This window comes from Hylobates moloch, unplaced genomic scaffold (genome assembly GCF_009828535.3).
Source record: "Hylobates moloch isolate HMO894 unplaced genomic scaffold, HMol_V3 SCAFFOLD_1, whole genome shotgun sequence".
Taxonomy (NCBI): Eukaryota; Metazoa; Chordata; class Mammalia; order Primates; family Hylobatidae; genus Hylobates; species Hylobates moloch.
In genome coordinates, this window is record NW_026652276.1 from 33,676,907 (window position 1) to 33,703,356 (window position 26,450).

Below are 26,450 nucleotides of genomic sequence, written 5' to 3' on the forward strand. Positions count from 1 at the left end.
GTCAATCACATGAGATAATACTACACACCCATTAAAATTGCCAAAATCCAAAACTGACAACACCAAATGTGATGAGGATGTGAAACAACAGGAACTCTCATTCATTGCTGGTAGGAATGCAAAATGGTAAAACCACTTTGGAAAAAAGTCTAGCAGCGTCTTACAAAATTAAACATCATCTTACCATAGGACTCAGCAATCATGCTCCTTGGTATTTATCCATATGAACTGAAAATTACACCCACAAAAAAACCTGTACTCAGATGTTATAACAGCCTTGCTCATAACTGATAAAACTTAGAAGCAATCAAGATGTCCTTCAGTAGGTGAGTAGATAAACTACAGTGTATCCAGACAATGGGATATTATTCATCACTAAAAAGAAATGAGCTATCAAGCTATGGAAAGACACAGAGAAAACTTAAATGCGTATTAGTAGGTGAAAGACACCTATCTGAAAAGTCTACACACTGTATAATTTCAACTATATGGCATTGTGGGAAAAGTAAAACTACGGAGACAGTAAAAAAGATTAATGATTTTCACGGGTTGGGGAGAGGAAGGGATAAATAGGAGGAGCCCAGTAAACTTTTTGGGCAGAGGAACTATTCCGTGGGATACAACAATGACAGACGCATGTCATTATACATTTGTCCAAATCCACAGAATATTCAACACCAAGAGTGAATTCTAATGTTAACTATGAACTTTTAGATGATGATCATGTGTCAAAGTAGGTCCACTGATTACAATATGCCACTTTAGTGCAGGACACTGATAGTCATGAAGATTGTGCATGTGTGGGGACAGAAGCTATAGGGGAACTCTCTGTACTTTCTGCTTATTTTTTCTATGAACCTTAAAACTGCTATAAAAAATAAACTTAATAAAAATATATAAATGATGTCTGCAACTTACTCCCAAATGGTTCAGAAAATATGCATATATATATATACAATATAAAAAATGATGGCCAGGTGTGGTGGCTCACACCTGTAATCCCAGCACTTTGGGAGTCCGAGGTGGGAAGATCGCATAAGGTCAGAAGTTCAAGACCATCCTGGACAACAAAGTGAAACCCCATCTCTATATTTTACTAAAAAATAATAGGCTGGGTGCGGTGGCTCATGCCTGTAATCCCAACACTTTGACAGGCCAAGGCAGGCAGATCACGAGGTCAGGAGATCAAGACCATCCTGGCTAACACGGTGAAGCCCCGTCTCTAATAAAAATACAAAAAAATTAGCCAGGCATGGTGATGGGCGTCTGTAGTCCCAGCTACTCAGGAGGCTGAGGCAGGAGAATGGCATGAACCCAGGAGGTGGAGCTTGCAGTGAGCTGAGATCGCACCACTGCACTCCAGCCTGGCAAGAGAGTGAGACTCCGTCTCAAAAATAATAATAAGATAAATAAAAATAAAAAAAGAAAAAATGAGAAAGCAAAGGGACAAAATATAAATTAGCAAATCTTAATGAAAAATATATGAAGATACATTTTTCTGTTCTCGCAACTTTTCTACATGTTTGACATTTTTTCAAAGCAATTAAAAATTAACAACAAAAAATGTAAAACTCTCCAACAGCTTCCCATCTCACTCAGAGTAAATGACAGAGTCTAAGACTGCTCTACTCCATTACCATAGGATTCCTTGTTATTCCTTGCCAAGTGTATTTCCTCTCAGGAATTTGTTATTCCTGTTTTCTTGGGACTCTCATCCACAAAATGTCCACATGGCTCCTTCCCTCACATCCTTCACATCTTATTTAACCAGAAGAGAAAGGATGGTGTAGGTTCCAAACCCGGAAGCCAGTGGAGAATATCGGAAAGAGTCACTGAGAGAATGGAAACAAGCGCTGAATAGCAAAAAGAAAACGATAGGCCGGGCGCGGTGGCTCACGCTTGTAATCCCAGCACTTTGGGAGGCCGAGGCGGGCGGATCACAAGGTCAGGAGATCAAGACCACGGTGAAACCCTGACTCTACTAAAAAATACAAAAAATTAGCCAGGCGTGGTGGCGGGCGCCTGTAGTCCCAGCTACTCGGAGAGGCTGAGGCAGGAGAATGGCGTGAACCCGGGAGGCGGAGCTTGCAGTGAGCCGAGACTGCGCCACTGCACTCCAGCCTGGGCGACAGAGTGAGACTCCATCTCCAATAAAAAAAAAAAAAAAAAGAAAATGATAGTTTAATTCAGCTTTTAGAGCTACGAAAGTATATGACAATCAATCCCACTCTTTTTATCCATTTGTTCTTCTTATTAGCATGAAAAGAAATAAACATCAGAGAGCAGTGTTTTCATTTGTCAGTTTACCTATTTCGAGCAGGAGATTTCCCAGCATCCTCTTGCACAGATACAAGTCTTGTTGAAAGAGGAGTATTTGAGGAATCTGGATGAATCAAACTATAAAGAAAATAGGAAAATACTGAAATAATTCAGGACAGTAAAAGGGAATTTCAATGAGGCGCTTTAACATTAAAAGGAGATTTAATCTTTTTCCCTGCAATAATGAAATTATAGGTCATTTTTGTTCTTCCTTTAATTAGGGTGTAAATGGTACGAATAATAGTTTTTGCAGTGCATGGCTTTTAAGAATACAAAATACCGAAATGACAATTTTAAAAAGTTTTTAAGTATATGGAATGTAAATAAAGTTATTTGGATGGGTGCCTTTGAAACTTCTAACATTATTAATACAAGATGAAAGTGATTTTGGAGGGAAATCTGAGTTCAAATATTTTATTCTCAGTCCCCATAACCCACTAGAATAGCACCATAGAGTCAGACAAACCCAGGTCCAAGTGCAGGCTCGACCTCTTACTAGCTGGGTGACCTTGGGTTCATTACTTAATCTCGCTAAACCTCAGCATCCACATCTGTCGAAAGGAGAAGATAGTGCCTACCACAGAGATATGCTGACTAAAAGAGAATGAACATTAAGCAATTAGCACAGAACCTAAAATTTAACTATCATTCTACCTTTGACATCTATTGTACATCTCTCAGGAAGCTTTCTTACCTGATTTGTTTTGTTAAATCACATCTGCCCATTACGACAGGGCCAATCACAACTAAAAAGCATTACTAACTAAAGTAAGCAAAAACTAAAAAATCTCCATACTTCGTATTGTTTAATTAAACATAGAATCAATTTTTAAAATTTATAAAATATATGTAAGGTATAAAAAATCACAATGCCATAAACACCAAAGTATTCATGAAGCAATGTAAGAAAAGGCTGGGCATGGTGGCTCATGCCTATAATGCCAGCACTTTGGGAGGCGGGCAAATCACTGGAGCCTAGGAATTCGAGACCAGCCTGGCCAACATGGCAAAACCCATCTCTACTGAAAATACAAAACTTAGCTGGGCATGGTGGCACACGCCTGTAATCCCAGCTATTTGGGAAGCTGAGACACAGGAATCGCTTGAACCTGGGAGGCGGAGGTTGCAGTGAGTCAAGATCGCGCCACTGCACTCCAGCCTGGGTGACAGAGCGAGACTCCATCTCAAAATAAATAAATAAATAAAAACTAATGTAAGAAAAAGAAACTTCGGCCAGGCGCGGTGGCTCACACCTGTAATCCTAGCCCTTTGAGAGGCCAAGGTGGGTAGATCACCTGAGGTCAGGAGTTCAAGACCAGCCTGGCCAACATGATGAAACCTGTCTCTACTAAAAATAGAAAAATTAGCCAGGCGTGGTGGCAGGCACCTGTAATCCCAGCTACTCAGGAGGTTGAGGCAGAAGAATCACTTGAACCCAGGAAAAGAAGGTTGCAGTGAGCCAAGGTTGTGCCATTGCACTCCAGCCTGGGCAACAAGAGCAAAAAAAAACTCCGTCTCAAAAAAAAAAGAGAAAGAAAAAGTACACTACCATTGACTGTGAAATTCCCCTACCTAGTCCTAATCCCCTCCCTTCCCTCAGTGAAACCACTGTTGTAACTTTCATATCTATCGTCTTTAAGTTTTACCACATTTCAGTCCCTAGACAGTGTACTAGTTTTGTGTATTTTTAAATTTTATATAAATTAAATTTTACTGGTTACATGATTAGATGATTTTCTTTTCTACTCCACTTTATGTCCCTGAGATTCATACATATTGAATGTAGCTGTAATTAACTCATTTTTTACTTCTATTTAAATTCATTACATACTAATTTCTCAATTCCTTAAGGGTTAACTGAGAAATTAACTTATCAGAGAGATGTTACTTAAAACTATAAGCTCTTTGAAATGGCCAGATTTGGTACTATGCTTAACAAAATAATTCAGCTAAAGAAAATAATCAGAGGCCAGGTGCAGTGGCTCATGCCTGTAATCTCTGCACTTTGGAAAGCTGAAGTGGGAGGATCGCTTGAAGCCAGGAGTTCAAGACAGCCTGGTCAACATGGCAAGACCCCATTTCTTGAAAGAAAAAAAAAAAAAAAAAAAAAAAAATTAGCCAAGCACAGTGGTGTGCGCCTGTTGTCCCAGCTACTCAGGAGGATGAGGCAGAAGGGATTTGAGGCTGCCCTGAGCTATGATCACACCACTACACTCCAGCCTGGGTGACAGAGCAAGGCCGTCTCAAAAATAATAACTAATAATTTTTAAAAATCAGAAACTGATGAAACTAAGATTCTTATTCAAACAATTCCAGGTAACTTCCAAGAGTTAGCACCCTCTACTACCAAGCAGTGCAGTATACTTACAAAAAAACATGACATAGCAGTGCAGTATACTTACAGAAAAACATGACATATTCCTTCAAAAGGAAAAAAAAATCTAATTTCATTTGGAAATATGAATACATATTATATGGGCATTCTTCTTCTCACAGAAGGCTACATTAGAAATTAATAATCTCAATGACTTATGTTGCCTATTCAACAAATATTATCAAGATTATATACATGCCATGCACTGTTCTTGGTGCCTGGGGTAGAACAGTGAGAAGAAAGGTGTAAAGTCTCCTCTCATGGAGCTTACATTCTAATTAGCCAATATCATCACTATCCATAAACATCTGCAAACATTCTGGAGGCAAGCCAAAGAAAAAGGAGAACACGGTGAACTGACAGGAAATAATTCAAAGAGGGTAAGTGTTAACTGAAAGCACTCAAAGGTCAGACAACTATCGATATTTCTCAACTTTAAATAAAATTATATTTAAGGGACAATACCTTTGCCAGGCCAAATCATCCTCTAAAAATATGTTACGGCTGGCTTTCCTACTCCCAACAGGTGTTCGGGGTTCACTTGGATCAAGCACAGACACAGAGCAAGCAGAATCTGAAAGAGCATTCAAGTCTTCCCCAATAGAATTACTGTCTGTGGAATGAGCATAACTTAAGGCTATTTTTCTACAATATGTGCAAGCTCGGAGGTCTCCTAGGAGAAAGAAACAAAAACAAGGAAAATGAAGGAAAAGATAGCAGTAATATATTGCTTAACGTAACTTTTTTAACTCCTTGGGTCAACAGTTCATCTAATAACAGGGAAATGTCTTCAAGTACAGACTCTCAAAAAAAGACATTTTAAAAAGTGAAATAATTTTGTTAGCTCTATTATATATATTTAAGGGCCATTTTGAATTCTGGCACTAAAAATAAAAAGTTAAAAGTTAAAAGAAAAAAAAAGAGCCATCATTATGATAAATTCATCCAGGTGTCCAAACGACCACAAACATTTATAATGAGTTTAAAATGTAACATACCAGGCCGGACGTGGTGGCTCACGCCTGTAATCCCAACACTTTGGGAGGCCAAGGCGGCGGATCACCTGAGGTCAGGAGTTCAAGACTAGCCTGGCCAACATGGTGAAACCCCATCTCTACTAAAAATACAAAAATTAGCCGGGCATGGTAACGCATACCTGTAATCCCAGCTACTCAGGAGGGTGAGGCAGAAGAACTGCTTGAACCCGGGAGGCGGAGGTTGCAGTGAGCCAAGACTGTGCCATTGCACTCCAGCCTGGGCAACAAGAACGAAACTCCGTCTCAAAATAAATAAATAAATAAAATAAAATAAAATAAGATAAAATAAAACAAAATAAAATGTATATCCCAATGATACTAGAAAGAGTATTTTTTTCCAGGTTGTAAAAGTGAAATAAGGGATCTAGGACAGGCACAGTGGCTCACACCTGTAATCCCAGCACTTTGGGGGGCCAAGGCAGGAGGACTGCTTGAGGGCAGGAGCTCAAGAACAACCTGGCCAATAATATGGAGACCCTGTCTCTATACAAATATAAACATATATAAAATAAAATTTTAAAAAAGAAATCTAACAGAGACATGAGTTTCAAGGAATAACATTTTTTAATAGAATAAATAAACCAACACAAATGGAAACAACATATTTTCCACAGGCAAATTAATTAAGGAGGAAAATATTATTAAGGTCTTTATTGTGAAGCCCTGAAGAGTACCCTCCAAAGAATTTCAAAAGCAAACTAACAGAAAATGGGCTTACATGTAGTATAACATTTGAGAGTAAAAACTATAAAAGAATTCTTATAAAAAAAAGTTAGGGCCAGGCATGGTGGCTCACGCCTGTAATCCCAGCACTTTGGGAGACTGAGACGGATAAATCACCTGAGGTCAGTAGTCCAAGACCAGCCTGGCCAACATGGTGAAACCCTGTCTCTAGTAAAAATACAAAAATTAGCCAGGCATGGTGGCGGGTGCCTGTAATCCCAGCTACTTGGGAGGCTGCGGTGGGAGAAACGCTTGAATCTGGGAGGCAGAGGTTGCAGTGAGCCGAGACTGTGCCACTGCACTCCAGCCTGGGCAATAAAAGCGAAACTGTCTGAAAAAAAAGGATAGAAATGAAATATTCTTGAGAGGACAAACAAGGTTAATATTTCTAAATATGTATTTTTTGAGGGTGCAGTCCTGTCCAAATAGAAGTTCTCATTTCTACCCTATTTTTCTATAACATTGTTTTGAGTGATTCTATAACATTTTAGGTATTTAAAAAGGAGGTAAAATAATTAAACCTGACTAATAACATGTTGTTTAATAATTCTACCTAAAATTTTCCCACTAATATTAGAAAACTGAAGTGATACAAAATAAAAGACTTCTAAAAGTTAGCTGTATTATGTTTTTACCATAATCACTACCAAAACGGCCTCTTACTTTTTCATTTTAAGACTACTATTACATAGTACTCAGTTTTATTACATTATGCATGTAGGCCAGGCACGGTGGCGCACACCCGTAATCCCAACACTTTGGGAGGCCAAGGCAGGAGGACTGCTTGAGCACAGGAGTTTGAGACCAGCCTAGGCTACATGATGAGACTCCACATCAATAAAAAATACAAAAACTAGCCAGGGCATGGTGGCATTGGAGGCTGAGAGGTAGGAGGATTGCTTGAGCTGAGGCTACAGTGAGCTGAGCTGTGATCGTGCCACTGCACTCCAGCCTGGGCGACAGAGCAAGACTTGGTCTCCAAAAAAAAACAGAAGAAGTGAAATTACTCCCTGCAGAAAGACTTTCAATTTACTACAACAAAGACTTCATTTGTTTCTTACACTATACAGGAAATCTCCCCTAACCAGTCAGCTATTAGAACTAAAATTGTCAAATCAATAAACAGAGCCAAGCCTAATCAGAAAAGTTTTCATTTCATGAAGAAATTTCATCAGCAAGAGCCTATTAAGCGCATGCCTATATGGTGTGATGGGAATACAAAGATTGATGAGATACAGCCCTGCCATCAAAAAACTCATAGTCCACTGGAGGCAACACACATATAACCAAAAAGCTGCATGACAGATGCAGATACTATTGCTATTACCATCAATAACAATAGTTTACTGTTCATTGATCCCTTTCCATGTACTAGACATTTTTCTAGGTATTTATATTTATTCAGGGTCACAATGTATAACTGTGCCTAGCATACATTATCCCAGGGGTCCCCAATCCCAGGGCCATGTACTACTCCCCATCCATAGCCTGTTAGGAACCGAGCTGCACAGCAGGAGGTGAGTGGCGAGCAAGCAGCACACAAGCCATGCACAAACGGGCATTACCTCCTGAGCTCCACCTCCTGTCAGATCAGCGCTTGCATTAGATTCTTATAGAAGCGTGAACCCTACGGTGAACTGCGCATGTGAGGGATCTAGATTGCACGTTCCTTACGAGAATCTAATGCCTGATTATCTAAGGTGGAATAGTTTCATCCCAAAACCATCCCCCGTCCCCCACACCAGTCCATGGAAAAACTGTCTTCCACAAAACCGGTCCCTGGTGCCAAAAAGGTTGGGGACCACTATATTATCCCATTTGTGATTAACCTTATGTGTCAACTTGGCTAGATTAGTTATTTAGTCAAGCTGAGATGCTGTGAAGGTTATTTTTTTTTGGATGTGATTAATATTTACAATCAGCTGACTTTAAGTAAAGCAGATTATCCTCTAGAATGTGAGTGGGTCTCATCTAATCAGTTGAAGCCCTTAAGGACAAAGACTAAAGTTTTCTGAAGAAAAAGAAATTATCTCTCAACACTGCAAGACAGAAATCCTGTAGGAGTTTCCAGCCTACTGGCCTGCCCTGAGAATTTCAGACTTGCCCACCCTCAAAATAACTTGACCAATTGTTAAACATAAATTTCTCTATATATAAATGTGTGTTTGTGTATCCTACTGGTTCTGTTTCTCTGGAGAACCTTAATACATATTTTGGTACCAAGAATGGCTTTAGAGCAACAGAATCTTAAGGGCAAGTTTTCTGAATTGGTTCTTGTATTTCTGGAATTGGTTCTCTAAGCTGATTAGATTTAAAGGCACTAATGACTCTATTTCCAGTAGTAAAGAGAACACTGATAGTCCACTGTGTAATGTGGCAACAAAGACATGCAAAATATCACCTATAGATACTCCTAATCAAATATTAATACTTATAAAAGGCAAAGTTCTGAGTGACCAAGTATTTAATATCTTAGAATGGTTTTGTCAAGCTAACAACTATAATGACATGGGCTGGTTCCTCCTAATTGCATTAGGCAAAAGTAAAAAAAGAAATGGATTACCTTAGGGATTCAAATTCCCAGCTCAAGAACTGTATAAATTATCTGAAAGCTTCTAGGTCTTCCTTGAAAGAAATTCTTATCTCCTGCAGGTTCAGTGCTAAGATTGTTAAAAATCAAAACAACACTCTCATCCTGCAAGTGGCTGAATTGAAACACAAACTGAATCACCAGCCTTGAAGTTTGTCTGCTATTAAAGTGAGGGTGTTGATTGGGAAGGAATGGAAATATATAGGAAGATCCTGATGAAGCTGGGGATGTTAAACACCAAAATTCTGAGTCTTCTTTGCCAGCAGCAGCAGTCTTGCCACCTCATTTGAGGAGATTAACCTGGCTTTGATCAGACAGTCTGTAATGACCTCCCCTGAGTTAGCTGCCTTGCAGGACACTGCTAATTTTACTCAGGATCTACTCCTACTACTCCTCTTTGCTACCAGACCTATAAAGAAACTCAAGCTCAGGTAGGCCCTGAAAGGTGAGATACAAACTGTGACCCATTAGAAGGTGCACTACGCTCCAGAAGAACGACATGATTTTTCCAATTTATACAGATAAAAACCAAGGAAATATACGTGGGAATGGATAATGATGGTATGGGATAATAGTGGAAAGAACATGAAGTTGGATCAAGCTGAATTTACTGACATGGGCCCACTAAGCAGATTCTATATTTATTGTTGCAGCTCAAGGGGTTAAAAGGGTCTCCAACAGTCTGTTTAGATGACTGGCTGAAACACAGACCAAAAGGTGGCTTACACTAAATGGGGTTGAAATGTCAGAAATGCCCTATTATATTATAGAGGAAGGCATCCAAAAGTTAGGGGAGATTGAAACGTTAAAAGTAGTTTCACCATGTAAGACTTGCTGACTCACCCAAGAAGGACATACCTTTCAACCACGACTATGAGAAATAAACTTGTGAGGGGAGGCCCCACATCCTTAAAGAGCTTTGTGGTTGCTCTTCTTTGTAGATCAGAAATTACAGCAGGAACTACTGCTCCTGGGTCAGGAAACCTAAATGCAATGAGGATCACTGGATCCCAGGGTGGCAGGGGCCAATAGGCAGCACTTTAGTCGCCAAAGACAAGGTGGGCATGGTTACTATAATAGACATCAGAATCAAAGCAATAATCAGAACAGCCTAAGAGATTTATGGCATTGGCTAGTTGATCATAATGTCTCCACAAGTGAAGTAGATGGGCAGTCAACAAAATTCTTACTTGATTTGTATAACGGAAACAACTCTATATCAAGTAGCTGTAAGTCCAACTTGAATCATGAAAACAGTCATATCATCCTTCACTCAATTCCCAGACTTGAGCCATTTACAGATGATCCAGAACTCCTTGAATGAAGAGGGGATTGGTCATTCTGAAGAAGAACCCCACTACACTGCCAGAAATGTACACTGTTAATCTTTCTACCAGCCATCCCCAAAGAGAACTATGCTTTTACCAAGGCGACTGGACACCGAGGAGAAGGAAATGATCAAATTTTTCCGGGGTTATTAGACACTTACCCTCAACTGACACTAATTCCAGGAGGCCCAAAACATCACTCTGGTCTGCCTGTCAGAGTAGGGACTTATAGAGGTCAGGTGATCAGTGAAGCTTTAGCTCAGGTCCATCTCACTGTGAGTTTAGTGAGTCCCCAAACTCACTCTATGGTTATTTCCCCAGTTCTAGAACATACAGTTAGAATAGACAACCAGCAGAATCCCTATATTTGTTCCCTGATCTGTATTTTGGTACTTCTGGCCTCCAGAACCATGAGACATACATTTCTGCTGTTCTAAGCCACTCAGCCTGTGGTACTTTGTTATAGCAGCCCTAGGAAGCTAACATACCAACCATATTAACAAGAAAGGTTTTATCCTGAGGGTAATGGGAGCTCTGAAAGAGTATTATGCAGGGAAATACTCTGACATGATCAAATTAGCATTTTACAAAGAATGCTGACTAGGATATGAAATATGAATTAGAGGTAGGGAGAAACCAAAGGTAAAAAAAAAAAGTCTTTTAAAAGCTGTAATCTTGGTCACTGTAGCCTTAGATTACAATTTGAAGTCAGGAAATGTGATGCCTCCTGCCTTGTTCTTTTTGCTTAGGATTGTTTTGGCTATTCAGGCTCTTTTTTGGTTCTATATGAATTTTAGAATAGTTTTTTCTAATTCTATGAAAAAGGACATTGGTAGTTTCATAGGAATAGGCTACAGCAACAAAAACAGCATGGTACTGGTACAAAAACAGGCACATAAGCCAATGGAACAGAACAAAGAAACCAGAAATAAAATCACACACTTACAGACATTTGATCTTCAACAAAGCCAACAAAAATGAACAACAGGGAAAGGACTCTATTCAATAAATGGCACTGGGATAGCTGGCTAGCCATATGCAGAAGAATAAAACTGGCCCCTATGTTTCACCATATACAAAAATTAATTCAAGATGGATTAAAGATTTAAATGTAAGACCTCAAACTATGAAAGTCCTAGAAGAAAACCTATGAAGCACGATTCTGGACATCAGCCTGGGGAAACAATTTATGACTAAGTCCTCAAAAGCAATTGCAACAAAAACAAAAATTGACATGTGGGACCTAACTAAACTAAAGTGCTTCTGCACCGCAAAAGAAACTATCAACAGAGTAAACAGACAAGCCACAGAATAGGAGAAAATACTTGCAAACTATGCATCTGACAAAGATCTAATATCCAGAATATATAAGAAACGTAATTCAACAAGTAAAAAACAAATGCCCCCATTAAAAACTGGGCAAAAGACATGAACAGACACTTCTCAAAAAAAGACCTACAAGTGGCCAACAAACATGAAAAAATGTTCCACATCACTAATCATTAGTGAAATGCAAATCAAAACCACAATAAGATACCGTCTCACACCAGTCAGAATGGCTGTTATTAAAAAGCCAAAAAACGAATGCTGGTAAAGCTGCAGAGAAAAGAGAATGCTTATACACTGCTGATGGGAATGTAAGTTAGTTCAGCCACTGTGGAAGACAGTTTGAAGATTTCTCAAAGAGCTTAAAACAGAACTGCTACCATTTGACTCAGGAATCCCATTACTGGGTATATATCCAAAGGAAAATAAATCATTCTATCAAAAAGACACATGTACTCGTATGTTCATTGCAACACTTTTTATAATAGCAAATACAGAATCAACCTGGGTGCCACCAATGGTGAAATGGATAAAGAAAATGTGGTACATATACACCATGGAATACTACGCAGCCATAAAAAAAGAACAAAATTATGTCCCTTGCAGCAATATGGATGCAGCTGGAGGCCACTATCCTAAGTAAATTAACACAGAACAGAAAATCAAATGCTGCAAGCTCTCACTTACAAGTGGGAGCTAAACACTGAGTACATAAGGACATAAAGATGGCAACAGTAGATGAGGGGACTACTAGAGCAGGGAGGAAGGAAGATGAGCAAGGTTTGAAAAACTAACTACTGGATACCATACTCACTACCTGGGTGACAGGATCAGTCATATGCAAAATCTCAGCATCACTAAATATACCCATGTAACAAATACGAATCTAAAATAAAAGTTGAAATTATTACAAAAAAAAAAAAAAGAAATACAAATAATTTTCAAACAAAAAAGCTGTTGTAAAAGCTAATGGGATTCTGGGTGACAGATAATGGGATTCTGAACTCTTTAGTAGTTTAGGTGGAAAAAAATGAGCAGACAGAAAGATCTTCACAGTAACAAAAATAACATGAGAGATGTTAAGTGTTCTTTTTCAGATAATTTCTGCCTACCTTCTACTCCCAAATCACTGTATAAATCAACACACCATTGTTCAGTTTTTTTCTGTTTCAACAAATAACTTAAATGTTCTGTATTGCTGAAATTTGACTATGTTCCTTATGGAAGAATCTGAGTAAGACACAATTCACTGCCAAAGCACAGTGTCATGTAATTATGTCAAGGAAGATCTGTACTTTGTAAAATGAAAACTCTCATAGTGATTTAAATTAGTAATCTAACGATCCTGTCTAATAAATTTTAATGTTCCTATAGTTTTTTGCTAGCATCTACAATAAATACACTTTTACTCCAGTTATTTATGATAAGTCCCATCTACTGTATTATTCAATTGGAAAGTTCTTAAAAGCAAAGCTGTGTCTCCCTCACCTTTGTGACCCCATGTCTTACACATAAAACCCAAAATGGAAATTGGCTTAAAACTATCCTGTATTATAAGTGTTTTATAGTTATGACCTTTAAAAATTGTAAAGTGGCAATAAAATGCATTTACCTGTATAGCCCATAAATTTTCCAGGGATTTCTTGATTACAGCAACGACTGCAGAAAATCTGCCCACATAGTCGGCAATGGTGTCTGCGCCTAAAGGTTGTAAATTTCTCACTACAGTCATAGCACTCTTTACATTGGCTATCTGGCATCCAGTATTGTTTCAGGTCACTATCCTATAACAATAAAAATGTGTGAAGGCTTCTTGAAAATACTGATTATTAATATGCAATGGCAAATGAAATCCTCAAAGGTTTCTTTTGCAGAAAACAAACTAATTCAAAAATTCATATGGGAATACAAAAGGTCAAAATAACCAAGACAATCTTGAAGAAGAACAAATTGAAGGACTTAATATTACCAGCCATCAAGACTTATTCTAATGCTACAATAATTTTAGACAGGGTACTGGTACAAGGATAGAAAAAAATAAAGGTATGGAACAGAAAAAGAGAGCCCTGACACACCCTCACACGTATATGGACTTATGGTGGAATTTATAATGCAATCAGTGAAAGATGGTCTTTTCAAAAACAATGGTACTATATCCAACTGGACATCCATGAGGAAAAATGGAAGCCTGACCCCTATACTTGACAGAAATAATAAAGCTTCTTGAAGAAACCATAGGAGAATATCTACTGCCCTGAACTAGATAAACACTTCTTAAACAGAACACAAAAAGCACTAAGCATAACGGGAAAAAAACTGATAAATTAGACTACAATAAAATTAAGAACTTATGTATAAAAATAGGGTGCTCACAGCCGGAGGAGGCGCTAATTAAACTTTCTTTCAGTGGCATTAAGCCATTTTCATTAGGTATGGCATGATCCCCATAAGCGCTTAATAAGTAATCTTCCAAAGCCTCTAGACAGTACCTGGCTTTTCCCCTCCATGATTTCCTTGAGGCGTTTTAATACTGTGCTGAGGCTTCGAAGCTGAACAGCTGTACGAGGGTCATGACCTCCAAAGGTAGGTTCTGCTTTCCTTCTTGTGTCTGAGTTGGATTAAAAAAAAAAAAGCAACCTTGTTAACAGTCCCTAGTATCTATATACAACAAGGTGTATATGTGATGGAAACTGCCTCTTATTGTTGGCATATAATTATGTTCTCCCACCCAGTTATATGAATTGAGAGTTAAAACAAGTCTTTATAAGAGTAAGAGGCTACTGAAAGTATTTCTTCTCATGTAAAATGCTGTTTTACAAGCGAGTCAAGGCTGCCTAAGACAAGCATTGTCTGAGACCATTGATGGTTTTCAGGCCTGGAATGGGAATGTCACTTAAATGGTCCAAAATTCATTAATGACTTCTTAAGCCCTTTGGTCCAACCTCTAATAAATGCGTGCTAGAAATTTAGCAGAACAAAAAGCAATCAAGGAGGGTTAACTTAGCTTGGTCTCTAAAGTCAAACAGGTAAGCAATAGGATCAAACAGTTCAGTTCTGTCTGTATCTGTAGACCATATATCCAAAGTCTCATGCAGAAGATGATCAGAAAGAAGTTTAATAGCCCAGCTTTCAAAGATTCTGACAGACTTCACAACATCCAGGATGGCAAATTTTGCTATGGTAAAACCTGACCTATGTCCAAGCAAATTAAAACTGCCAGAAAATTGCTAAAACTCCAATCCTATCCTTCCCTGTCACTTCCCCAACCCCGCAGCTCCAAATAGGAAAGGATCATTTATACCTGACATAGCAATACTGAAGCCAAATCTATCACTAATAAGCCCAAATTCCAGCCTCGTGGCCAAAACAGGGTATGCCCACCAAAGTTGTCACTTATTATTTCCTTAATTTAGACCAAAATTACAACTGAACTTTCTATTTCTGGCAGTTACAAAACCTAAGGATGAAGCAAAGACGTTTTGACAAAAAGGATGAACATCCTATTAGCTTAAACCCATCAACCTGATAACCTATGGCAAAGTAAACTGGAAAATACCCCACTCTGAATCTTCCTCAAACTCACCATTTGCTAGATAGGTGCTGTTTTGGCTGGGTGAGAAAAAAAAGAATTACAAAGAAATGAGAGGTTGGGATCTAAAGTTCACAAAGAATTTCCGAAGATAATGTAATCACTGAAGTAACGATCAAAATTGTACCTATTTTAGAGAACTTTGGCAACTTTTATCTTTCTATAAAGTTATATCTTAATTTTAGCGCATACCTCAGATGTTTTGCTACTGTATTAGAATAACTAAACTTGAGTCTCAAAACAAAAAACAATTCTCTATGATCTACAAATTGAAAAAGGAGACAGATGAAGCTACTGGAAACATAACGGCTGTGATTCTATGCAGCAGGCAACAACTTGTGAAGTCCCTTGCATTTAGCCAATTAGGAATACAAGAAAGTATTAATAGCATCATCCGCTGAAAAAGGATGAGTGAGACCCTTCTTGGAACCAAGAGAATCACAGATGTTGGCTGAAGATGAAAGAGACCCAGAGAGAAAATCTGGTCTAGCTCTATGCCCTTAGGCAAATAGCCTTAGCTGCTTCTCTTGCAAAATGAACATTAGAAAATTAAATAACTTTCCTAAGGTCGGAAAGCTAGTAAATTATAGAATTACAGCCCTTTTAATAGGGAAAAGAACTTGACTGGCCAAACAACACCAGGCTTCTGAAGCTCAAATGCCTTCAAGATAGAATCAAATAATCAAGTAGACTTGAGAAAGACAGTAAGGAAACTAGACAGTAAAGGCTCCACCTGGAGATATTAAAGTTCAAGTTGATCATAACACCAATGGCAAGGTTTGGCAGGCTGCCAATTTGTAACTCCTAAAATATTACATTCTAGTCTAACTTGATTTTAGAAATAAAAAAATCCTACACTCAATTCAGCATGGGATTTGGTCAAAAGAGCTCCCTCAACAAAAAGAGTGTTGTTGTAGGTCAGATTCAAGAGCTAAGGAGAGTTTACTGAGGTTAAAAGTTAAAATAGAGATTATCTGGAATAAAAGGAGAGCTCCTTTCTTTCTCCCTCTCCCACTCCCCATCTTCTGATTCTTCCCTCCAAATGGCTGAACCCTGGCTGAGGCTCACTGCCCTAGAAAACCTGTGCAGGTGATGCAGCCAGCTCTGTGCCAGTCCTCGGGTAGAAACTCTTCTTTTGCTTGGTTTCTCTTTGTTCTGGCTGACCAAGTCTGAACTCACAATAAAATATCCTTCTGCCAACCACCACTACCTGGGGGAAGATCAGCCAGACCAGATGGGATCTGGTGTTCTGGGGCATCTAATTCCCAATGCTGCATCCCTTCCCCTCTATCATGCCACCTCCCACTTCCTTTGTCACCTTGATTTAGGCAAACCACTCCACCAAGTTGAAAAATCTGACAGAAATAAAACATAAACCACCTCTCTTTTTCTAATCTCTCAATTCTGACACCAATCCCCAGCCCATACTCATCAGAAGAGCATGAAAATGAAGGAGATGACTGGGTAGTAGACCAGAATGGAAAACAGACAGATGAGAGGAGCTCGGCTTATTCAGCCACACTGACAGTTTGCACCCCAACAAGGACAAAAGGCCAAGAGCAAGTGGCAGCCCAGTAATGGAGTTGACAGAGTTCTGCAGCCAGAGGCATGCATATCACATTTCACTAGCACCCCAAGAACAGATGCAGAATTCATTCACAAAGTGGAAACTAACCTGTGTTCTCCTGGGGATGTTGCAAACTGTTCTCTGCTGAAACCCAAGCAAGTAATTAATCAAAAAATAGTCAAGAGATCTGTGCCTTGCCTAAATTAAAGTTTAATGAGACGTTTAAGAACTTTTTCAGGTGTCAATAAATTCTTTCACTACCGAGGTAAGAGTTTTATTTACTCTAAACAGTACCTGACTATTCCAAATAGTATCTCACTATTCCAAATAGCAGGAAAGTTAAGTCCTGCTATAAACAACCTAGGAAACACAACGACTGTGGAAAAATCTAGCATATAGAAGGGAATGAAATGAGAACACTGTTTTACCTAATGCTGAAGAGCGCCGCTGGAGTTCCTCATTAAGCTGTTTTTTATAAGGTGTGGGTGACCTAACAGACTGTGTCCTTGAAGGGAGCTGAGGGCTGGTCCAACTTCCACTCAAAGGCTGCTGTTCTCCTTGGCCTCCTTCTGCTCTCTCTGTAGCAAGAGAACGCTTGGCATTACTTGAAAAACCAAGACTGAGAGTTCAGCAATGAGCAGGAAGTAGACGAAATTTTCAGGCAACAATGTATACATGTATTATATGCATAACTAAAAATTATTTTTTTTCCTTTTTCATTTATTTAATTTTAAATACAAGCAGGTTCTCCCTATGTTGCCCAGGCTGGTATTGAACTCCTGGCCTCAAGTAATCCTCTCATCTCGGCCTCCCAAAGTGCTGAAATTACAGGCATAGGCCACTGTGCCCAGCCTAGATTTTAAAAAAAGAAAATTCAAAGAAGGGGGCAAAATTACAGGCCAATAATCACACCCTTGGTATATATGATCTTCTATTTGTTTCACTTTTCATTAGAAATTTCTTGAGCATATAATTTTTTTTTTTTTTTTTTTTTTTGACACGGAGTCTTTCTCTGTCCCCCAGGCTGGAGTGCAGTGGCGTGACCTCGGCTCACTGCAAGCTCCGCCTCCCGGGTCCACGCCATTCTCCTGCCTCAGCCTCCCGAGTAGCTGGGACTACAGGCGCCCGCAAACACGTCCGGCTAATTTTTTGTATTTTTAGTAGAGATGGGGTTTCACCATGTTAGCCAGGATGGTCTTGATCTCCTGACCTCGTGATCCGCCCGCCTCGGCCTCCCAAAGTGCTGGGATTACAGGCTTGAGCCACCGCGCCCGGCCCCTCTTGAGCATATTAAAGGAAACAAAATGCAAGATTCATATGAAGGCAGGGATTTTTGGGGTCTGTTTATGGGACAGATCCCTTACACTATTATAACAGTTCCCAGCACAAAGGAAGTACCCAATAAACATTTGCTAAACAGAAATTTTATTGTCTTATGACAACTAAGTGTAATGTGGTATGACAAATGGGATCCTGGAACATAAAAAGAACAACCGGTAAAAACTCAAGAAATCTAAATAAAATACGTAATTTAGTTAATAATCTATCAATAATAGTTCATTAATTGTAACAAATGTACCAGACTAATGTAAAATGTTAATATAAGGAAAACTGGGTATAGGAGTATACAGAAATTCTATCTTCCCAATTTTTCTGTAAATCTAAAACTCTTCTAAAAAATAGTTTTTTTTTTTTAAGTATCATTGTCTTAAAAATGTACTAAAGGGTTTTCATAGCACTTTAAACATAATCATAAATAAAATTCAGTTAATATTATTAAAGGTTCTACTGAGTTAATTAACACTATTAACCTCTCCAAATTCTATACAACAACAAGAATTACTTTCTAACATACTTCAAGTAATACAGACAAACGAAAGACAACAGATATAGGCCATGTTTTTTTACTTCTTGTCCCAAGTACAAGGCATATTACTTAAAAAGAGCTCATTTTAAAAGTATCTTTCCATTTGCTGTCATTACATGTACACCTTAGTCTAACAGTTTTAAGTCAACAAGAAGCCTACTGACAGCTTCCAATTTTTGAAAAATATAAACCTTTCCTCCCATGTACTGTTCCTTTCAGTTTCATTGCTTTAAATATTTTAGCTATTAACCCCCAAAAGAACAAAGTCCATTCTATGAACTAACTTGAAGTATATTAAGAAAAAAAGAATAACAAAAAAAGACGACTACTTTCTCTATTAAAAGAAATCTCCTTTTAACATTTAGTTTTTTATTTTATTTTATTTTTTTTGAGATGGAGTCTCGCTCTGTCGCCCAGGCTGGAGTACAGTCACACGATCTCGGCTCACTTGCGCAAGCCCCGCCTCCTAGGTTCACGCCATTCTCCTGCCTCAGCCTCCTGAGTAGCTGGGACTACAGGCGCCCGCCACCACGCCCGGCTAATTTCTTTGTATTTTTAGTAGAGACAGGATTTCACCGTGTTAGCCAGGATGGTCTTGATCTCCTGACCTCATGATCCGCCCGCCTCAGCCTCCCCAAAGTGCTGGGATTACAGGTGTGAGGCACCACGCCTGGCCTAACATTTAGTTTTTAATCCAGACCTTTAGTTACCAATAATTAATGATATTACAGTGAAAATTCTAGCTTTCTCTTCAGCAGTAAACCCTGGAGACCTACGATTAAAGCTATCAGCTTGTTAATATTTCACTTTCTTACAGAGCCAACATTAAAGCTGAACAGAGTACTAACCCCTATATGATCATGGTGAGCTACTGGAGACAAAGGAGCATTTCAAAGAATCAGACCTGAATGAAACCTCTTTAATAAGTCTTACCTTTGTTAAAACGAAAGAGATTTACAAAAGAACTATAAGCTGATTTAAAAGGGGGCTCATCTTGATCAGGAGTCAAAGGTTTAAAGTGTGTGAGATGAGAAGGACTAGTAGGAGATCGAGGCAAATCATTAGCAGAGTCCAGTGTTGGGGACGTCTTATCATCTGTGGCCATTTCATGAGTCTGAAAAACAAAAGAAACAAACAAAAATCTAAATTCCCCAGGAAGCTGAAAAGTTGATTCCAAACAGCATCGAAATATCCAGAAAATCCTATTCTGTGAAAATTCAGACTATGAAAACAAACAGTAAATAAATCTAGCTTCACATATTCCAAAGGACTGAAAACACTGCTGTCTAAATCATAAGAGCCCCAGTCATCTAAAACTATGATCTGATAACCAACTCAATTTTAAACATTACTATTCAAATTATAGAAAACACTTAAATTAATAAAAATTTGGAGGTAAAGCATTAATGTGAGCAGGCAGAAAGAAAAATAAGCATTTTCACATCATTTCTATCTCTTTCATTTTAAGATGTTTCGGAAGAAGGGATACACAACAGCTTTTTAAAGTTATGGGGGGAAGCTAGTTATACAACACACATATAAATTCTTCAGTCTTATTTTCCTTATTTCAACTTTTTTTTTTTTTTTTTTTTTTGAGATGGAGTCTTGCTCTGTCGCCCAGACTGGAGTGCAGTGGCATGATCTCGGCTCGCCGCAACCTCCGCCTCCCAGGTTCAAGTGATCCTCCTGCCTCAGCCTCCTGAGTAGCTGGGACTATAGGCACGCAGTCACCACGCCGAGTTAATTTTTTGTATTTTCAGTAGAGATGGGGTTTCACCATGTTGGCCAGGCTGGTCTCGAACTCCTTTACTTCAGGTAATCCACCCGCCTCGGCCTCCCAAAGTGCTGGGATTACAGGCATGAGCCACCATGCCTGGCCTCAACTTTTATATTTTAAAAAGTAATATAAAAATCATTGTATTTCTAAGACGAGGACATGAAAGTCATCCTCTAATGACATGTCTACAAAACTTGAACAACTACCTCAAGCTACACTTCGTGACCTATGACAACTATTCAAATCAACAAGTTGTTCCCCACTATCTTTGCTCCTAAACACATGAACCTGGTTTTTCCTCCCTTTAAGCCTCAATTCATAGACATTAAGATGATCTTATGTCTTATGATCTTAAAGGGCTTAAAGGGCTTTGTTTCTAAATAACCAAAAAATCATATTTCAACCAAAGCAATAAAGCTAACCACATCACCAGATGGAAGTTACAGAAAAGTACTATTTTCTGCCATATTGATTTATATTTCAAAGAGAAGAACCATGGATAACTCTAATCATTAAAATAACGTAGACTGGGCCAGGCATGGTGGCTCACACCTATAATCCCAGCACTTTGGGAGGCCGAAGTGGGCGGATCACCTGAAGTCAGGAGTTCGAGACCAGCCTGGCCAACATGGTGAAACCCCATCTCTACCAAAAATACAAAAATTAGCTGGGCATGGTGGCGGGTACCTGTAATCCCAGCTACTCAGGAGGCTGAGACAGGAGAATTGCTTGAACCCGGGAGGCGGAGATTACAGGGAGCCAAGATCATGCCACTGCACTCCAGCCTGGGCAACAAGAGCAAAACTCCATCCACATAAAAAAAAAAAAACTACCGTAGTCTGGCCCAGACACGGACCCTGCAGGAGATGGGTGTCCCCATCTGCACACTGACCTTTGGCCACCAGACATCATGCCTCCCAAGGATATTCTGGGAGGAACCAACAGAGCCCTCCATCTCCAAAGCTGCTGCCAAACCAGCAGCAGTATGGGCCCCTCCAGCCAAGACCAAAGCTGAGCCAGCTATCCCATCCCCCAGGCACCTGAGAAAACCAAGGAGCCCCCAGTTGATCTCTCCAAAGTGGTGATCAAGTTTAACAAAGACCAGCTGGAGGAGTTCAAGGTGGCCTTCAAGCTGTTTAACTGAGTGGGGGATGGCAAGATCCTGTACAGCCAGTTTGGGGACATGATGGGGGCCCTGGACCAGAACCTCACCAGTGCCAAGGTGATGAAGGTCCTGGGGAACCCCAAGAGTGATGAGCTGAAGTCCCGGCATGTGGACTTCAAGACTTTTCTGCCCATGCTCCAGGCAGCAGCCAAGAAGCGGAACCAAGGCACATATGAGGACTACTTGGAGGGGGTTCCATGTGTTAGTCAAGGAGGGGAACAGCAAAGTCACGGGAGCAGAGCTCAGACAAGTCCTCACCACCCTGGGAGAGAAGATGGCTGAGGAGGAGATGGAGACTGTTCTGGCAGGACATGAGGACAGCATCAACTAGGAGGCCTTCCTGAAACACTCCTAAGCATACTGAGCTCTGTAGATCCCTAGGGCCCAGACACTGGGCCCCATAGGCAGAAGCATGGTCCAGCCACCAGGAGGCTACCTACTGTTTCAAAATAAAGACAAGGTTCCTCTCCCTTGGAGAACACAATATATATATATACTATAGTTTATAATCTAGTCTCCACTTTACAAAGAGGACATTACAGTCTTGGTAAAATGCTTTTCACATTCAAAATCATAGCTACCATCTCATTTTATTCTTACAATCCTGGAAGGCACCACACAGCTGGCTTTATTACATTTTACCTTTGAGGTAACCAAGGTACACTGAACCTAAAACAACTTTCTTGGGGGTCACAGAGACAGCAGTAGAACTGTCACTATACCCCAAGTCTCACCCCAAAAGTATTACTTAAATCAAAATTACTTTTGTAGCTCTTCACACTTTCCTTTTAGCCTATCCGCGTTCTCTAACTAAAGGCTTTGTCTGATCAATAATTTAATTAATAAATTAAGGCAGAAATGAAACCACTGACTTAAACAGAATTTTGGCAATACATGTTTATTGGGGGGGGAAGAAAAAGAAGAAGGGGAAGGAAAGAGTAAGGAGAAAAGGAAGAAGAAGGGGAAGGAAGGTTTCTAATATCTTCCATTGAGAAGAATAATCAACAATCCTTCTGAAGTGTCATGACAATTCAGCAAAAAGTGCTGGGAAGTAAGTGATAACTGATCAAGTATACACTCAAAAAAAAGTTTTTTTATTAAAAAAAAAAAAAAAGAGGCCAAGCACTGTGGCCTCATGCCTGTAATCCCAGCACTTTAGGAGGCTGAGACGGGAGGATGGCTTGAGGCCAGGAGTTCCAGACCAGCCTAGTCAACATAGCGAGACTTCATCTCTATTTTATTTAGGGAAAAAAAAAAAAAAAAAGAGCTCTGGAGAGAAACGATAATGTGATAGCCGTAACAACCACCCCTGGAAAACAGCCTACATTCTACTTTGACACAAGTAATGTCAGAAGCAGAGATGGCATTCTGCCTAAAGAGTCTTAGAATTACTTCTAAAGGTTATCTATACAAAAATTATACTTGGCTTTGGAAATAAGATAAAAATTCCCATGAAAACACTTAGCAAGTGTAGTCTCTGAAATATAAACCCGATCATATAGTTAACCCTAATAATTACATAATGACACTAGGGCCCTGAAAAAATTATCTTACAACTCTCACTCTTTAGCAGCTTAACGATGCTTTAAAATATAAATTAGGACTCTTTCCTGAGTGGTAATCAGTCCTATTAACCTACCTACCCAAAGCCTTCTGATATATCATCAATACTTCACCATTTCTAATTAAGGCTGCTAATATATGCAGACCTACTACAAACTATCAGAAGCCAGTCAGTAAAGGCCGGACGTGGTTGCTCACACCTGTGATCCCAGCACTTTGGGAGGCCAAGGCAGGAGAATCCCTTGAGCCTGGGAGGCGGAGACTGCAGTGAGCCGAGATCACACCACTTCACTCCAGCCTGCGCGAGGGAGGGAGACCCCCGCCCGGTGGCTCACGCCTGTAATCCCAGCACCTTGGGAGGCCGAGGCGGGTGAATTGCCTGAGGTCAGGAATTCAAAACCAGCTTAGCTAACATGGTGAAACCCCGTCTCCCCTAAAAATACAAAAATTAGCCGAGTGTGGTGTCGAGCGCCTGTAATCTAGCTACTCAGGAGGCTGAGGCAGGAGAATCGCCTGAATCCTGGGAGGCGGAGGTTGCAGTCGGCGGAGATCGTGCCACTGCACTCCAACCTGGGGGACAGAGCGAGACTCTGTCTCTCAAAAAGAAAAAAAAAAACTGGAAATGTAATAATTTAGGAAAGCTGAATATTGGAAATGTTAGCTTCTATCAACAAAGAGTTCTTGTTCAATTTTTGACCAACACGGCTAAAGGAAAACCAGAGCACGATCCAGAAAGCAGAAAAAGGGAGAACACAGGAAATTAGCCTTGCTCCAAGGAAGAGATTTAACCTACATAATCTTTGTCACAAACACAAAAGAAGGAAAGAACATTTTTTGTAAGAAAACTGACAGAGTGGGAGTTTTAGAGTGCCAAAAAAAGGACTCAAATCAGAAATAAGTACACTATACCAAGCAACTACCTCTATTGTCAACACTGGACATATTTTACAACACAGGATGCACTGCGTCAATACTAGATAATGAATAATGTATACACATCAGATACACACGAATAACTTGCTGTATACAGAATTCTAGCACTTCTTATATTTCTTGACTGTCTTAGGAATAACCTCTGATTGAGCAGAAAACCCCTAAGTCCTAAAAGTTTCCAACACATTCCATTTTCATCCTTTTGTTGGGAACATTCTAAGCAAAGGGTAAACACTAATTGGGAAATAAGGCTCCTCCTCAAGAAACTCCGAAACCTAAGTTGAAATCGAATCGTCTCAAATAGCAGAGGCAAGCATTTAAAAAGACAAACACATATTTGAACCACCACGGTTGGTATCATTTCTGCAGCTCATGAACTTTCTTTTCCAGCCTACGGATGCGCCTCTGACAAACTCAGAACTCATGCACTCAGAGGGAAAAGCAACTGGACTCTTCCCCTCCTTAAATAAGTTCAGGCGTAAGCGTCGAGAAAGAGGCAAAGGAACTTCAAATGTTTCCAAGGAAATCTCAAGGGCCCCACCCGGCTTCCGTCCCCACTCGCCAGACAAGGCAGCCGGGGAATCGGGAGGACCAGCTAATTCTAAAGACAAATTCTCTGCCCTTCCTTGCTCAGCCGCAGCCAGGCCCTAGCCCCCGGCTGTGGAGCCCTGGTTCTCACTTTCACCTCAGCTCTGGCCCAGGAGCTCCCCATACCGGCCTCCTTCCCATGCTGAGCCCCAGCCGGCCAAGCTCTAGGCCCCCTCCCTTACCTGCGCCTCCCGCCCCGGCCGCCCCGGCCGCCCCGGCTGCCCCCCACCCCAGCCTCCGCTTCAACGGCTCAGCCCCCGGAAGTCGGCCCCCGAGCACGGCCGTGGGTTCCTCAGGCCGCGGACGGTTGCGGCAGGAAGCGAAGCTGCTTACATGGTTGATGCGGCTTCTCGCTTCCCCCGCCCCCCCAAGACTCCGCCCTCTTTTTTTCCTGTCCCCCAATCCGAAATCTTTCCCGGGGGCCGGCTCCTCCCAGCCCGGCCGACTCTCGGATCAGATGCTCAGGCAGAAGGAGTCCAGCCCAGATCGAGTCGTCCTGATCTTTTGGCCGAGATTAGGCCGCTTCAACCTTCCTGGAAGAAGCCAGGGGGACTGCGCGCGTGAGCGTCACGCGTGCGGGGTCAACGGATGGGTGCTTGGTGCTCTGGGCACTGCACGGGTGCTGCCTGGACTGCGGTTACCGTATGTGTTCGATACTGTGGACACTCAAGATGTTATTGCTTTGTTGTAGACAGTTCACTCGTGTAGCACTGAACCGGAGTTAGCGATGACTGTGTTTCCAGACTTGGATGACTCCGCCAATAACCAGCCATATGATCTTAAACAAATTGCTCATTTATTTAGGCCTTAGACCTCTGGTGTGTAAAGTCGGATTAATAAAAGGACTCACTTCTTAATACTTTTTTGAGATTAAGTAAATGCACTTAAAGCGAATGGCACAGTTCCCTGACCCAGAGTAAGTGATGTTGGCTTTATAGTTAATTTTTTCATTTAGGTGTTGTGTTGCAAATGCTGATGCAAATAAAGTTACCAAGCCCAAGCCCTATCTTGCTCAGCTTGGCTAGAGTTATTCGTCATTTCTGTCCTGCTGAGAGCGCAGTGCAGGTAACTGCAGAAAACATGCCCGCCGCAGTTGTGGGGCTTGGTAGGGGAGGATGGAAAGCAGACGAAACCTAAAGGGAAATGCAGTTTTAAATTCTGAGTCCTTTTCCTCAAGAGTTTTGTCAAATCCCAACCCAGTTTTCCTTGAGTTGGAAAGTACCATCGAAACCTGCAGGTTGATTCCAGTGCAAATCCCCGTCACCATCCTCAGCTGGGCCTTTCAGCAATCTTTCTGGGAGTCTGTAGTCAGCTTCTCCCATTCCTTATTACTGCTGCGTCAGATCACCACCACGACCCCCACATTACCTTGACTATCATTCTCATCAGAGAATCTTATTTTATACCCAAGTGAAAAATCCCAAGGTATCTGGGCGTGACCCTTAACAACCTAATTCCCCCGCCACCACAACATTTACCTACATCCACATCTGCCCTGGTCTGCCTTGCTCCCTCATCTCTCTGAGGAAGGGGCCTCTTCTTCCCCAGCTCAATCCTTTTGGCCCCCAATTCACCCTCTCCTGTCTGGGAGCTTGCACCATATCTGCAACCTCCCCTTTTCCAATGACTCTGCCTCCTCAGCCCATAAAGGTGCTCAAGTCTCTGCCTTCCTTTAAAAAATTTAAAAAAAAAAATTTAAGATAA

The 26,450-nt window shown here is 40.5% G+C and overlaps 1 protein-coding gene and 1 pseudogene across 6 annotated transcripts in view; one reads left to right on the forward strand and one right to left on the reverse strand.

Annotated features, from left to right (window-relative positions):
- Nucleotides 1–25,098, reverse strand: part of PIKFYVE (phosphoinositide kinase, FYVE-type zinc finger containing) — a 92,099-nt gene extending 67,001 nt beyond the window's left edge. The window contains exons 1-8 of one of the 6 annotated variants that reach the window (XM_058439043.1): nt 21,710–21,763; nt 19,654–19,834; nt 17,282–17,431; nt 16,962–16,997; nt 14,187–14,305; nt 13,310–13,481; nt 5,159–5,366; nt 2,308–2,397 (exon numbers count right to left, since the gene is read on the reverse strand). In XM_058439043.1, the coding sequence (XP_058295026.1) occupies nt 2,308–2,397; nt 5,159–5,366; nt 13,310–13,481; nt 14,187–14,305; nt 16,962–16,997; nt 17,282–17,431; nt 19,654–19,825 (947 nt within the window). In that variant the 5' untranslated portion in view covers nt 19,826–19,834; nt 21,710–21,763. Of the gene's footprint in view, nt 1–2,307; nt 2,398–5,158; nt 5,367–13,309; nt 13,482–14,186; nt 14,306–16,961; nt 16,998–17,281; nt 17,432–19,653; nt 19,835–21,709; nt 21,764–23,423; nt 23,546–24,928 lie in introns of those variants that run through there. The other 5 variants (XM_058439044.1, XM_058439052.1, XM_058439047.1 and 2 more) reach the window with 5 other exon arrangements.
- LOC131384408 (myosin light chain 6B-like) lies at nt 21,364–22,017 on the forward strand (annotated as a pseudogene).
- Nucleotides 25,099–26,450: the final 1,352 nt, after the last annotated feature.